The sequence below is a fragment of the Dysidea avara genome, chromosome 3, assembly GCF_963678975.1.
Source record: "Dysidea avara chromosome 3, odDysAvar1.4, whole genome shotgun sequence".
In the NCBI taxonomy this organism is placed as follows: domain Eukaryota; kingdom Metazoa; phylum Porifera; class Demospongiae; order Dictyoceratida; family Dysideidae; genus Dysidea; species Dysidea avara.
The window spans coordinates 35,253,815-35,268,324 of NC_089274.1; the positions used below are offsets into that span (position 1 = coordinate 35,253,815).

At 37.3% G+C, this 14,510-nt stretch overlaps 1 protein-coding gene across 1 annotated transcript in view; it reads right to left on the minus strand.

Annotated features, from left to right (window-relative positions):
- The window catches only part of LOC136250837 (uncharacterized), a 134,243-nt gene that overhangs the window by 39,009 nt on the left and 80,724 nt on the right, over nt 1-14,510 (minus strand). Inside the window, exons 9-10 of the mRNA XM_066043162.1 lie at nt 12,899-13,069; nt 5,468-5,511 (exon numbers count right to left, since the gene is read on the minus strand). Of these exons, the coding sequence (XP_065899234.1) occupies nt 5,468-5,511; nt 12,899-13,069 (215 nt within the window). The remainder of the gene's footprint in view (nt 1-5,467; nt 5,512-12,898; nt 13,070-14,510) is intronic.

The window sequence follows — 14,510 nt, forward strand, 5'->3', positions numbered from 1 at the left end:
AAAAAGCTCCAAAGCCAGCCATAGGCCGGCTTTGCAGTATACAAATACAAAAAGAAGTGATATCTAATCAAAAACAGCCAAGCTGTAAAAAAAGGTGCGGCCCCCAAAAAAGCCATGGTGAAAAAAGATGTGAAATCCAAGGTGGCGGCCAAGAAATGGCTGTGATGGTAGGTTAATGGTTACATTTTAATAACAAAAATTCAGGTGAATTTGGTGCCAAGACCAAACTGCACAAAATTCACCTGAATTGTCGTTATTAAAATGTAACCATTAACCTACCATCACAGCCATTTCTTGGCCGCCACCTTGGATTTCACATCTTTTTTCACCATGGCCTTTTTGGGGGCCGCACCTTTTTTTACAGCTTGGCTGTTTTTGATTAGATATTTAAAGTACATCTACTTCATCTTTTCTTCTTCCTGTGGTAAAGAAAAAAAGGTAGGTTTATAAAATCATATTGGGGTATACAAATACAAAAAGAAATGAAATCTAATCCAAAACAGCCAAGCTGTAAATAAGTGTGCGGCCCTCAAAAAGGCTATGGTGAAAAAGGATGTGAAATCCAAAGTGGCGGCCAACAAATGGCTGTGATGGTAGGTTAATGGTAAAAATTTTAATAATCACAATTCAGGTGAATTTTGTGCCAAGACCAAGCGCCACAAAAATTCACCTGAATTGTCGTTACTAAAATTTTTACCATTAACCTACCATCACAGCCATTTCTTGGCCGCACCTTGGATTTCACATCTTTTTTTCACCATAGCCTTTTTGAGGGCCGCACACTTTTTTTACAGCTTGGCTGTTTTGGATTAGATAGCTCTCTACAGGGCGACTTCAAATGGATTTGAACTCTTTGCAGGATAACTTGTTTCTAGCTGATCTTTCTACTGAAAGAGTTTGTTTGTAGCTGAACTCTCCATAGGATTGCTTATTTCTAGCTGAAACACTCTATGAAATGTAGCTGAACTTTGTATAGGGTGACTTGTTTCTAGCTGATATCTCTATGGGTGTCCAGCTGAACTCTCTACAGAGTGACTTGCCTCTAACTTATCTCTCTACAGGATGATATGCTTCTAGCTGATCTCTACAGGGTGAATTGTTTCTAGCTGATCACTACTTAGCTCTTTATGGGGTGATTTGAGACATAGCTGAACTTTCTACAAAGGGATTTGTTTGCTGCTGAACTGTCTTCAGGGTGACTTGTTTGTAGTTGAACTCTCTATGCGGTGATTTGTTTGTAACTGAACTCTCTACAGGGTTATTTGTTTTTGATACTAGTTGATGGGTGATTTGATTGTAGTTGAACTCCCTATGCTGTTAGCTGGACTCTCTACATGGTGACTTGATTGTAACTGAATGTTCTAAGAGAGTGACTTACTGCGCAGCTGAATGTTCTATCAGGGTGACAGCACTATTAGAGTATCTTGATCACACACTTGTTACACCTAGTTCACTTTCATAGTATAGCTCAGTGAATTTTAATTGGATTCCTTGTAAACCACTGAAAGATCACTCTACAATGATATATCCACCTGATATCAGCCATTCTGTTAACTTTGCCTGGTAGGTGTGGCAAGTATTACTTTTTTTTATTAGCAAAACTCAATCACATGAATTTTACATATGGTTGGCATTTTTGGTATAACTCCATGGCTGTTACTGCAATTTCTTTCAAAGCACAACAGGTTTGCACTACAATGGTTACTCCATGTACAGACCAATTTTCAAGTCATTCCTTCAAATGGTTTACACTGTGGCCGTGACAAAAAATCACAATCAAATTTTTTGATAATCGTGTATAACTCCCTTATTCTTTATCCAAAGTGTACAAAATTTGGACTGTAAACATACTTAATTATGTTCTTACAACCCTCCACATTTAAAGAAAATCGACTAAAGCATGCACAAGGTATAGCAATTTTTCTAAGTAGTGCGAAAAGAAGAAGATAAAGAAAATACAAAGAAACTAAGATGAATTTTGAAGGCACATATCTCAGTGATGGCCTGGCAGATTCAGCTCAAATTTGAAATGGGAGGTGCCTCACCCCATGGGAATTTCCACAGCAAAAATGGTTAATTTCCGTCCAGCCATTATCAAGCTATGGATGTATGAAAATGGTGTTTTCTTGGTTCTTGTAAAATACACACTTGTCTGTCGCACGCCGACACTGGCTGTACTTGGCTGCACGACACACTATCTTGTGTCTTGATGCACAATGGGTTATCAAAATTGAAGTAAATTGGCATACAGCTAGCAGACATAAGCTGCATAGATTATGATGTGAATCATAAATATCTCTGTTGAGAATACATACAAAATATCAAGACATGGTAGTGTGTCATGGAGCAAAGAAAGCTAGCATGCCACAAGTCATGGCATAAAACAATTTTCAAGTATACATAGCTCTATATTTCCTTCTCCAAATTGAATATGATTATTACACTGTAAACGCCTTGCACTTTTGTGTGCATTCATGAAGTTCTGCTTAATTTCTTGTTAAGTTTCTTTCTTCATTTCCAAAGCCTAGATTTATCTTCATACTTAAAAAACATTATACAATTCAAACACATACCTCAACTGCATTGAAATTTGGTGTACATAAAGGACATGCTAAGGCCAATGCACATACCAATTCTGGTGCAAATCTGCATGATAAACACTCACAGAGTTATGAATGAAAAATACCAACTGTTTGTCATGTGTACAAAGAAAACCACAACTTGGAAAATTGGTTGGTATATAGGTTAAATAAACATCATAGCTCTTTTAGTTGTTAAAAAATGCAATGCCAGTTACATAGTTACAAGGAGAAAACCAACCTCATGTAAAATTGTGGACTTGATCTACTGATTGATAGATTGATAATACAGTGTTTGTATGTACATACATATGTATGCATTTGTATCCCTCCAATGAGGAAAAGCAGCTCTGCCAAGTAAAATCTTTAATCAGTCAATTGTAGAACACACACACACAATACCTAACTACATACAAAAAAATATTCGATAGAGAATAAACTATTAGTGGTGTCATAAAAGATATTATAAGACATTGGTGGTTAAGATATCTGTAGTTGAACTATTATAATAGAACAGTCACCAAGTCCATGTAAAACATTGAAAATATGGTCCAGGGCTTGAACTAGAGACCTGCACACCTAACACCCTAATATTTAAAAAAATTCTATCATGGTTTTTTTTAGCTCACTAATAAAAGTTCTAGTTCAAATATAAAAGTTTGTAATTTCATACATCCAAGAGTACATATTAAAAGAGAAGTATCTAACTCCAGTAAGAGCCATCAAAAATAACAGCCAAAGGTCTTTCTGGATATTATAGTAAATCCACACTTATGATATATAAGTGCTGATTGAGTGAGTTAGCACTTTAGGAGGTGGTGACTTTGAGTAGCCCCTTGAAAGTTAGTGTATGCAAGCCAAAGCATATTAACACCCTTCCTGACAATTCAAAGGAAGCCTGTGGATTTGCGGCTGTCATTTTTGATTACCCATACTGGAGTTAGATACTCTCTCTTTTATTACAAGTACACAAAAAATCTGGAATTTTCAACTAGAGTAGGGACTATAACACATCGATAAAAAAAGTACTGAAACAAGCTGGAGTAGTGCACGATATTAAATCACAGTAAAACAATAAGAAGTGTTATATCCCTACTGTGCATTTCCATTATGGTATCTTGAGCACAACATTTCTTATTGTTTTACTGTGATTTAATATCATGCACTACTCCAGCTTGTTTCAGTACTTTTTTTATCGATGTGTTATAGTCCCTACTCTAGTTGAAAATTCCAGATTTTTTGTGTACTTTTTTTATCGAAGTGTTATATCCCTACTGTGCATTTCCATTATGGTATCTTGAGCACAACATTTCTTATTGTTTTACTGTGATTTAATATCATGCACTACTCCAGCTTGTTTCAGTACTTTTTATCGATGCGCTATGGTCCCTACTCTAGTTGAAAATTCCAAATTTTTCTGTGTACTTCTTTGTTAACTTTTTTAGTAAATAATTATTATGACAGGTGAACCCACGCATACCACATCTGAAATGGCACCGTGTGCCCCAAATATTATCTGAAAAGTGAAGAATCCATTACACTTCGTTGTCAGTTATGTTCAACACATTACGCAGCATTTCAAATCAAGAACTGCTCGAAAAGCAATTCTGCAATCCACGCATACCAAAAGAAAGAAATGGTGCTGCGTGCCCCAGTTATATCAACTATCGTCTGAAAGTGCAGTATCCATTACCTCATTCATTATGCTTCTTTGTCGGCTATGTTCAACCCGTTACACAGCAGTACGAATCAAGAATTACTTGAAAAGCACTTCTGCTATCAAAATAACCACTATGAAAAATACGGACCATTTCTGTTACGAAGGGAAGCCATCACGTGAAATCAACACTTTTTGTTGTCAGCAAAGATAAATGGGACACAAAAGAGGACAGTGGTATGTCCATGACGAATGCACTGTACATACTGCGGTATGCCAAAAGGCAGTTGAACCGAAGCGATGTCAAACAGTGAAAAAATTAAGTTTGTAGCCTTAGCCGTTATCGAGTTATGCTTGTCTGAAGGAATCGGTCAGTGAGTCAGTTACTCAGTCAGTGAGTCAGTAGAATCGCATAATTTAGCTGCTAGTATTTTTTTTGTAATACTCACGTTTTTGATGATATCTGATAGAACATACATAGAATGTTCAAGAACAATCTGTTGGTAGATATATGATAATGTTAGATGTAAATCATACAGTATTATCTAGGGACCACAAAGGAGTAGGCGTGGCCCATGGGATAACATCACCCAAAAACCAGCCGCAATTTTCCCAGACAACGATGAGGCAGTATTGGTTAGGTGAAACTAAGCCCAAACAAGCTTTCAGATTTACCTGAAACACTTTCAGCAAGTTGCTATGGAATTTTAAAAATAATTTATTAAAGGAATTTCACAACTTTGGTAAAAAAAAGCCCCAAAGTTAATGGCTTCTGGATATGCAAAAGAATTGAAATCATTGCAAAAAAAGCTATGCAAACAGTAAAAAGGGGTGTGGCCTAAAAAACCTGGGTGAAAAGTGTGAAATTAGAGGTGGCGGCCAAGTATGATGTACTGTACATTATTGCAGCAGAAAAAGTTGTGAAATCAAAGGTGGCAGCAATAGGTTGGCATTAACATCATTGCAGCCACTTCTTAGCCACCATCTACAATAATTTCACTACTTTTCTTACCCCAACTTTTTAAGGCTTTACTTTTTACAGCTATAGCTGTTTTGTGTGAATTAATTTTTACATGGGTTGTTTTATGCACATGACATTTTTTCTATTGGAAATTCAATGCAATGAAATAATTGATCATGTTGTGACCACTCTTCAAAACCAGTGTTTGTTATACTTACTCTCAACACTCACAATTGGAATTAGAGATCTCTAATTATCACTTGTACTTACTTTGTCATTAACAGGAACAAGTGAAGCTATTGATACAGTACCATCTGTAACAAAATAGATACAGTAGGTCACAAAAAAAGTTTATGTTTTGTAATTGTAATTACGGTGTGATTACTAAGTAATTACGCATGTTTGTACTGTAATTACATTTTGAGTGTAATCCATAATTATGCAAAAAGTGCCAGCCATATTTACAATATATTCATAATTACCAATAGAGCATAATTCGTAATTACGCTTTTGTAAATACACTGTAATTACAATTACGAAACATAAACTTTTTTTGCAGCTTACTGTATTTGTGTATGTTACATATGTGTGTATATATTATATTCACAAATCAAGACACACAGTAGTGTGTCGTGCGACCCAAGAAGCCGGCGCGTAACACCCGTGAGTATATTGACAGAAAGAAAGAAACGCAATATTCACACCTCCGTAGCTCTGTGCTGCCTTGATGAAACAAGACGATTTTTGCTGTGGATACTCCCACCACCTTTAGCACTCCACATTCCAAATTATAGCAAAATTGCTTCAAGCGTTCCCGAGATACGCGACTTCAAATATTGGCTTAGTTTCTTGGTTTTTTTTTCTTATTATTCTTATTTTTCTTCCTCTTTTCGCACACTTACAAAAACTGCTATAAAACGCGAACGCCATATCCGATTGCCTTGAAATTTGGCACACAGAAGGGGGGGTATAAAGGCGCATCTCTGTACCAACTTTGGCTAGGATCAAGGCTCACGGTAGTGTGTCGTGCGGCCCAAGAAGCTGGCACGTAACACCCGTGAGTATATTGACAGGAAGAACGAAAACGCAATTTTCGCACCTCAGTAGCTTTGTGCTGCCTTGATGAAACAAGATGATTTTTGCTGTGGACACTCCCCCCTCCAACTTCAGCACTCCACATTCCAAATTTGAGCAAAATCGCTTCAAGCGTTCCCGAGATACGCGACTTCAAAAATTGGCTTAGTTTCTTCGTTTTTTTCTTCTTATTTTTCTTCCTCTTTTCGCACACTTACAAAAACTGCTATAAAACGCGAACGCCATATCCGATCGCCTTGAAATTTGGCACACAGAAGGGGGATATAAAGGCGCATCTCTGTACCAACTTTTGCTGGAATATGATAAACAGGCAAAGAGTTATGAGCGATCATTCACGAAAAATAACACCAATATGTTGTCACGCCTACAGGGCAAACCGCGTATGGGAAGAAGCTGAAATTCGGTGGGTGAATAGGTTAACTATTGAACCTCAAACCTTTTGTGGTTTGAAAGAAATCGAGCTAAAAACCAGGAAGGTACAACGAAAAAACCAACAGTGTGTAACAATTATGCAATCGAGATTAGCTAATAAAAAAATGACTGCTTGTCACGCCTACCAGACAAACTGCTTGGGGTAATGCTTTGAAAATCGCTGTACAGATGGAGTTATCATCTTAGAAAGGCTCTTCAATGGTATAGAAGAATCTTACTTAAAGCCACGGAGTTATAACACGAAATCCAATTTGGTGTAGCAAGTGCGAGATCGAGATACTCTAATAGAGCAGTCATCCTAATAGAGCAGTCACCCTAAAGAGAATTCAATAGATCAGGTAGAAACAAGTAACCTGTATAGAGATCTGCTACAAACAAGTCACCCTGTAGAGAGATCAGCCACAAACAATTCACCCTGTAGAGAGATCAGCTAGAAGAAGTTACCTTGTAGAGAGTTCAGCTACAAAGAAACCATCATGTGGAGAGTTCAGCTGCAAACAAATCACCTGTAGAAAGTTCAGCTACAAACAAATCTCCCTGTAGAGAGATCAGCTAGAAGAAGTTTCCTTGTAGAGAGTTCAGCCACAAACAAATCACCCTGTAGAAAGATCAGCTAGAAGAAGTCACCTTGTAGAGAGTTCAGCTACAAAGAAATCACCCTGTAGAAAATTCTGCCACAAACAAATTGCCCTGTAGAAAGATCAGTTAGAAGAAGTTATCTTGTAGAGAGTTCAGCTACAAAGAAACCACCATGTAGAGAGTTCAGCTAGAAGAAATTACCTTGTAGAGAGTTCAGGTACAAAGAAACCATCATCTAGATAGTTCAGCTGCAAACAAATCACCTGTAGAGAGTTCAGCTACAAACAAATCTCCCTGTAGAGAGATCAGTTAGAAGAAGTTACCTTGTAGAGAGTTCAGCTACAAAGAAACCACCATGTAGAGAGTTCAGCTAGAAGAAATTACCTTGTAGAGAGTTCAGGTACAAAGAAATCATCATCTAGATAGTTCAGCTGCAAACAAATCACCTGTAGAGAGTTCAGCTACAAACAAATCTCCCTGTAGAGAGATCAGTTAGAAGAAGTTACCTTGTAGAGAGTTCAGCTACAAAGAAACCATTCTGTAAAGAGCGCAGCAGCAAAGAAATTACCTGCACAGAATTCAGCTACAAACAAATCACCCTGTAGAGAGAACAGCTAGAAGAAGTTACCTTGTTGATAGTTCAGCTACAAACAAATCACCCTGTAGAAAGATCAGCTAGAAGAAGTCACCTTGTAGAGAGTTCAGCTACAAAGAAATCACCCTGTAGAAAATTCTGCCACAAACAAATTGCCCTGTAGAAAGATCAGTTAGAAGAAGTTATCTTGTAGAGAGTTCAGCTACAAAGAAACCACCATGTAGAGAGTTCAGCTAGAAGAAATTACCTTGTAGAGAGTTCAGGTACAAAGAAACCATCATCTAGATAGTTCAGCTGCAAACAAATCACCTGTAGAGAGTTCAGCTACAAACAAATCTCCCTGTAGAGAGATCAGTTAGAAGAAGTTACCTTGTAGAGAGTTCAGCTACAAAGAAACCACCATGTAGAGAGTTCAGCTAGAAGAAATTACCTTGTAGAGAGTTCAGGTACAAAGAAATCATCATCTAGATAGTTCAGCTGCAAACAAATCACCTGTAGAGAGTTCAGCTACAAACAAATCTCCCTGTAGAGAGATCAGTTAGAAGAAGTTACCTTGTAGAGAGTTCAGCTACAAAGAAACCATTCTGTAAAGAGCGCAGCAGCAAAGAAATTACCTGCACAGAATTCAGCTACAAACAAATCACCCTGTAGAGAGGACAGCTAGAAGAAGTTACCTTGTTGATAGTTCAGCTACAAACAAATCACCCTGTAGAGAGATCAGCTAGAAGAAGTTACCTTGAAGAGTGTTCAGTTACAAAGAAACCACCATGGAAAGTTCTGTAATAGATATATGTATTATATATATAATTTGTACATTTACTGATAAAATCAGAAATATTTAAGGTACATCTGCTTCATCTTTTCTTCTTCCTGTGGTAAAGAAAAAAAGACGGGTTTAAAAAGTCCCAAAGCCGGCCTATGGCCGGCTTTGGGGTATACAAATACAAAAAGAAGTGAAATCTAACCCAAAACAGCCAAGCTGTAAAAAAGTGTGCGGCCCTCAAAAAGGCTATGGTGAAAAAAGATGTGAAATCCAAGGTGGTGGCCAAGAAATGGCTGTGATGGTGGGTTAATGGTAAAAATTTTAATAACAATTCAGGTGAATTTTGTGCCAATTGACCAAGCGGCACCAAAATTCACCTGAATTGGCGTCATTGAATTTCTTACCATTAACCTACCATCACAGCCATTTCTTGGCCGCCACTTTGGATTTCACATCTGTTTTCACCATAGCCTTTTTGAGGGCCGCATACTTTTTTTACAGCTTGGCTGTTTTGGATTAGATACGATAAACAGGAAAAGAGTTATGATCGATTATTCACGAAAAATAACACCAATATGTTGTCACGCCTACAGGGCAAACCACGTATGGGAAGAAGCTGAAAATCGGTGGGTGAATAGGTTAACTATTGAACCTCAAACCTTTTGTGGTTTTAAACAAATCGAGCTAAAAACCAGGAAGATAACCAACAGTGTGTAACAATTATGCAATCGAGATTAGCTAATAAAAAAACGACTACTTGCCACGCCTACCAGATAAACCGCTAGGGGGAATGCTTTGAAAATCGCTGTATAGATGGAGTTATCATCTTAGAAAGGCTCTTCAATGGTGTAGAAGAATCAGACTTAAAGCCATGGAATTATAACACGAAATCCAACTTGATGCAGCAAGTGCGAGATCGAGATACTCTAATAGAGCAGTCATCCTAATAGAGCAGTCACCCTGAAGAGAATTCAAGAGATCAGCTAGAAACAAGTAACCTGTATAGAGATCAGCTAGAAACAAGTCACCTTGTAGAGAGATCAGCTATAAACAATTCACACTGTAGAGAGATCAGCTAGAAAAAGTTAAGTTCAGGAAAGGGATAATTCAGCTAGAAGAAATCACCTTGTAGAGTTCAGCTACAAAGAAACTATCATGTAGAGAGTTTAGCTGCAAACAAATCACCTATAGAGAGTTCAGCTACAAATAATTCTCCCTGTAGAGAGATCAGCTAGAAGAAGTTACTTTGTAGAGAGTTCAGCTACAAAGAAACCATAATGTAGAGAGTTCAGCTGCAAACAAATCACCTGTAGAGAGTTCAGCTACAAACAAATCTCCCTATAGAGAGATCAGTTAGAAGAAGTTTCCTTGTTGAGAGTTCAGCTACAAACAAATCTCCCTGTAGAGAGATCAGTTAGAAGAAGTTTCCTTGTAGAGAGTTCAGCTACAAACAAATCACCCTGTAGAAAGATCAGCTAGAAGGAGTCACCTTGTAAAGAGTTCAGTTAAAAGAAACCATCATGTAGAGAGTTCAGCTGCAAATAAATCACCTGTAGAGAGTTCAGCTACAAACAAATCTCCCTGTAGAGAAATCAGTTAGAAGAAGTTTCCTAGTAGAGAGTTCAGCTACAAACAAATCAACTTGTAGACAGATCAGCTAGAAGAAGTCACCTTGTAGAGAGTTCAGTTACAAAAAAACCATCATGTAGAGAGTTCAGCTGCAAACAAATCACCTGTAGAGAGTTCAGCTACAAACAAATTTCCCTGTAGAGAGATATGCTAGAAGAAGTTTCCTTGTAGAGAATTCAGCTACAAACAAATCACCCTCTAGAAAGATCAGCTAGAAGAAGTCACCTTGTAGAGAGTTCAGTTAAAAAGAAACCATCATGTAGAGAGTTCAGCTGCAAACAAATCTTCCAGTAGAAAGATCAGCTAGAAGAAGTCACCTTGTAAACAGTTCAGCTACAACGAACTATCATGTAGAGAGTTCAGCTGCAAACAAATCACCTGTAGAGAGCTCAGCTACAAACAAATCTCCCTGTAGAAAGATCAGCTAGAAGAAGTTACCTTGTAGAGAGTTCAGCTACTAAGAACCATCATGTAGAGAGTTCAGCTGCAAACAAATCACCCTGTAGAGAGATCAGCTAGAAGAAATTACCTTGTAGAGAGTTCATTTACGAAGAAACCACCATGTAGAGAGTTCAGCTTCAAAGAAATCACCCCATAGAAAATTCATTCACAAACAAATTGCCCTGTAGAAAGATCAGTTAGAAGAAGTTACCTTGTAGAGAGTTCAGCCACAAAGAAACCATTCTGTAAAGAGCTCAGCTGCAAACAAATCACCTGCACAGAATTCAGCTACAAACAAATCATCCTGTAGAGAGATCAGCTAGAAGAAGTTACCTTGTAGATAGTTCAGCTACAAACAATTCATCCTGTAGAGAGATCAGCTAGAAGAAGTTACATTGTAGATTGTTCAGCTACCAACAATTCACCCTGTAGAGAGGGCAGCTAGAAGAAGTCACCTTGAAGAGTGTTCAGTTACAAAGAAACCACCATGGAGAGTTCTGTAATAAATATATGTATTATATATATAATTTGTACATTTACTGATAAAATCAGAAATATTTAAAGTACATCTGCTTCATCTTTTCTTCTTCCTGTGGTAAAGAAAGAAAAGACAGGTTTAAAAAGTCCCAAAGCCGGCCTATGTTGTGGTATACAAATACAAAAAGAAATGAAATCTAATCCAAAACAGCCAAGCTGTAAAAAAAACAGTGCGGCCCTTAAAAAGGCTATGGTGAAAAAAGATGTGAAATCCAAGGTGGCGGCCAAGAAATGGCTGTGATGGTAGGTTAATGGTAAAAATTTTAATAACGGCAATTTAGGTGAATTTTTTACCAAGACCAAGCGGCACAAAAATTCACCTGAATTGTCGTTATTAAAATTTTTACCATTAACCTACCATCACAGCCATTTCTTGGCCGCCACCTTGGATTTCACATCTGTTTTCACCATAGCCTTTTTAAGGGCCGCACTGTTTTTTTACAGCTTGGCTGTTTTGGATTAGATTTATATTACATAGGTGCAAAAGAGAATCAGGTTTGCATGACATGACCAAATATTGAGAGTGGTAGTATTCACACTAGTAAATGAAGTTAACCACTATAATTATAATGTTTCTGAAGAATGTTAAGTCAACCAGTTTTTGCTACAAACTTGGGAGGTACATACAGTGAAACCTGTGTAGTTAGGACACCTTAGGATTAACCAAGATTATCTATTGTAGTTTACATGCTAAAAGATATCTACTTTGGAGGATTGCTAAGTGTCCAGATAATGCAGATACATATCTCCTATTAAGTGTTCACATTAACAGATACCACTTTACTGCACAAATTTTTGAGTTTTGATTATGTGATTATTAGCAAAAGCAAATTGGCAAGTAATATAATAAGCTATGTAACACTTTCAATTCATTTTGATGAAACATATTGATCAGAAGTACTATAGATAATAGTGCTATGTACGTAAATGATCCTTTGGAATTTCTGTGATTTGAGGTATAAAATCTGGCACTTTTGAAATAGCTAACTAATAGATACTATAGAGTTACGTAGCAAAATATACGTGCGGTGTTCAAATTATTCTTTTAAAATTCCAGCTAAGATCAATAGCCAGGGCACACGGCTGGACAATTACTCACCTTCAAGAAGCCATGCATAACAGTCATACGTAGATCTTTGAGATGGTGTCATAGAAACATTTTAACACACCTTAACCAATGCCAACTGTATTTGCACGCTACTACCACCTACAAGCCTATAGCACCTTTCATTTGTAATTGAACTAAATAATAAGACTGTATGACATTATTCTTCATAGTGTAATTGGAGTAAACTTGGTAATTAATTTGTCTAGCACTGGGTTCATTTAGTAAATTTGTTATTATTAAATCTCTGTTATCTACATACGTAGCTTTGGTGAAGTTTCACCTTCAGCACTGAGAACCTTTGGAGTTACAGAGCTACACAGTAGTAAAAACAGAGAAATACTGGAAGAAAGACAGACTCTCTTTGCCATCAACAAAGAGAAAACAGTGAAGAAACATCAATAGCATACTACACATCTTTCCAATGTAATGTATAGCTTGTACTGAAAATTAGGTTAACACTATTACATAAGTTCATAATTTTATTATTTGGCCACATACACATTTGTATGTGTATGTACGTACCTTTACATTCACCATAGTCAACAGTATCCACTTGGTTCTTTCTTGATCTTCTCATCCACACAATTACAACCACCACCAACACTACAATAATGACTATAGCTCCTCCTATTACTCCACCAATAACAGCTCCTGACGATCCTCCTGAAGATCCTGATGATTCACCAGTTGTTTCTAATTATCAGTAAAAAATAAAATAAAACAGTAAAGAATTACAATTATATATGTACATATGCATGTAACCTTCACTATTAACCCATACAGCACCCACCCATAGAATAAAAATTTGCCTCCTAAAACCTGTGTAGTGCATTTCATAGCAAGATGTACTAGTACTGAAGTAAACACACCATAGAGTTTCCATTTCTGGAATAATCGGATTCTTCCTAGACTAGTGCACATTTATTATGTAATAACACAAAGTGCTTTCTTTTCATAATAGGAGAGTTAAACCATTCTTTGAGTTGAAAAGTATTATTTGTGACCGGATCTGCAAAAACCCGACATAGTGGCACAAGCCTAAATTTTCAGTATAAGCCATTGATTACAATGGATAAAATATTTGTGTAATTGAAAAAAATGCGTAAATGCTTTGTTCTTTGTGAAGAAAGGGTCCAGTGATAAAAACCTGGATATTATCTTATTCACCTACTCAAGAGGAGTTCAAAATATTTTTTTCAAGATGATAGAAAGAAAACCTTACCCAGTAATGGACTCCCCTATTCATGGCAAACACAATAGTACAAGTTGTAAATCAGTACTTCATTGTGTTTGTAAGTTACGGCAGTTTTTGTAACTGCCTGTAATTTATTTTCCCAATATTTGCTGTACAAATTGATCTTTCTGTTGTTGTTACTTTGTAGGGCTGTAACTCCAAAAGTTGCTGGCATAAAAGGCTAAAACTTGGCCAGAGCATACACTTGGCTAAGCAGATTATAAAAGTGACTGGATTTTGGAAAAACTATCGAAATCACACATTAGAAGTTTCGAGATAAAAGGTTTTAAAGAATTCAAGCCAGCATAACTCTCCAAGGATAGCAAGTACTCGTATGAAATTTACACTAAAGATGCATCAGTCTGTTACCTATCAGACCAAGTCCAGTACTTGTAGCTGCTTGTAGATTTTCCCACCTAATAAGATAGAATATCTGAGCAGTTGGGCGAGCAAAGTAGCATCACGAGTGCTGACAAAGGGGTGGAGGGTGGGGGGTGGCGGGGCAGGCAAGGGTTAGACTTCAAAATGGATGCAGACCACGATTGGAATCCAGAGACGAGATTCCAGGGCTGTACTGGCTCCTTAGTGGCTGATATGTAGCAAATTCACAGAAAAATGTCTGGCCAACATTATCAGGTTCTAAACCAGTAAACTACTGATTCTTGCCGAGCCAGGTCCTTCACAAGACCTGAAACCACCATTCGAGCTCTACACACCACCCAAAAAAGATGTCTGTTGAAACCAGCCTTGAGTAGTTTGAGTAATATGGAGTGTCAAAATTAGTAGTGCAATAGTGTAGCTATTCACTGGAAGCGTTAGTTTGATTTTGCCTGATGTGCGATTTGGATCAGTTTTGTACAATCTGGTCACATATAACTTATTTCTGGAGTATCATGTGAG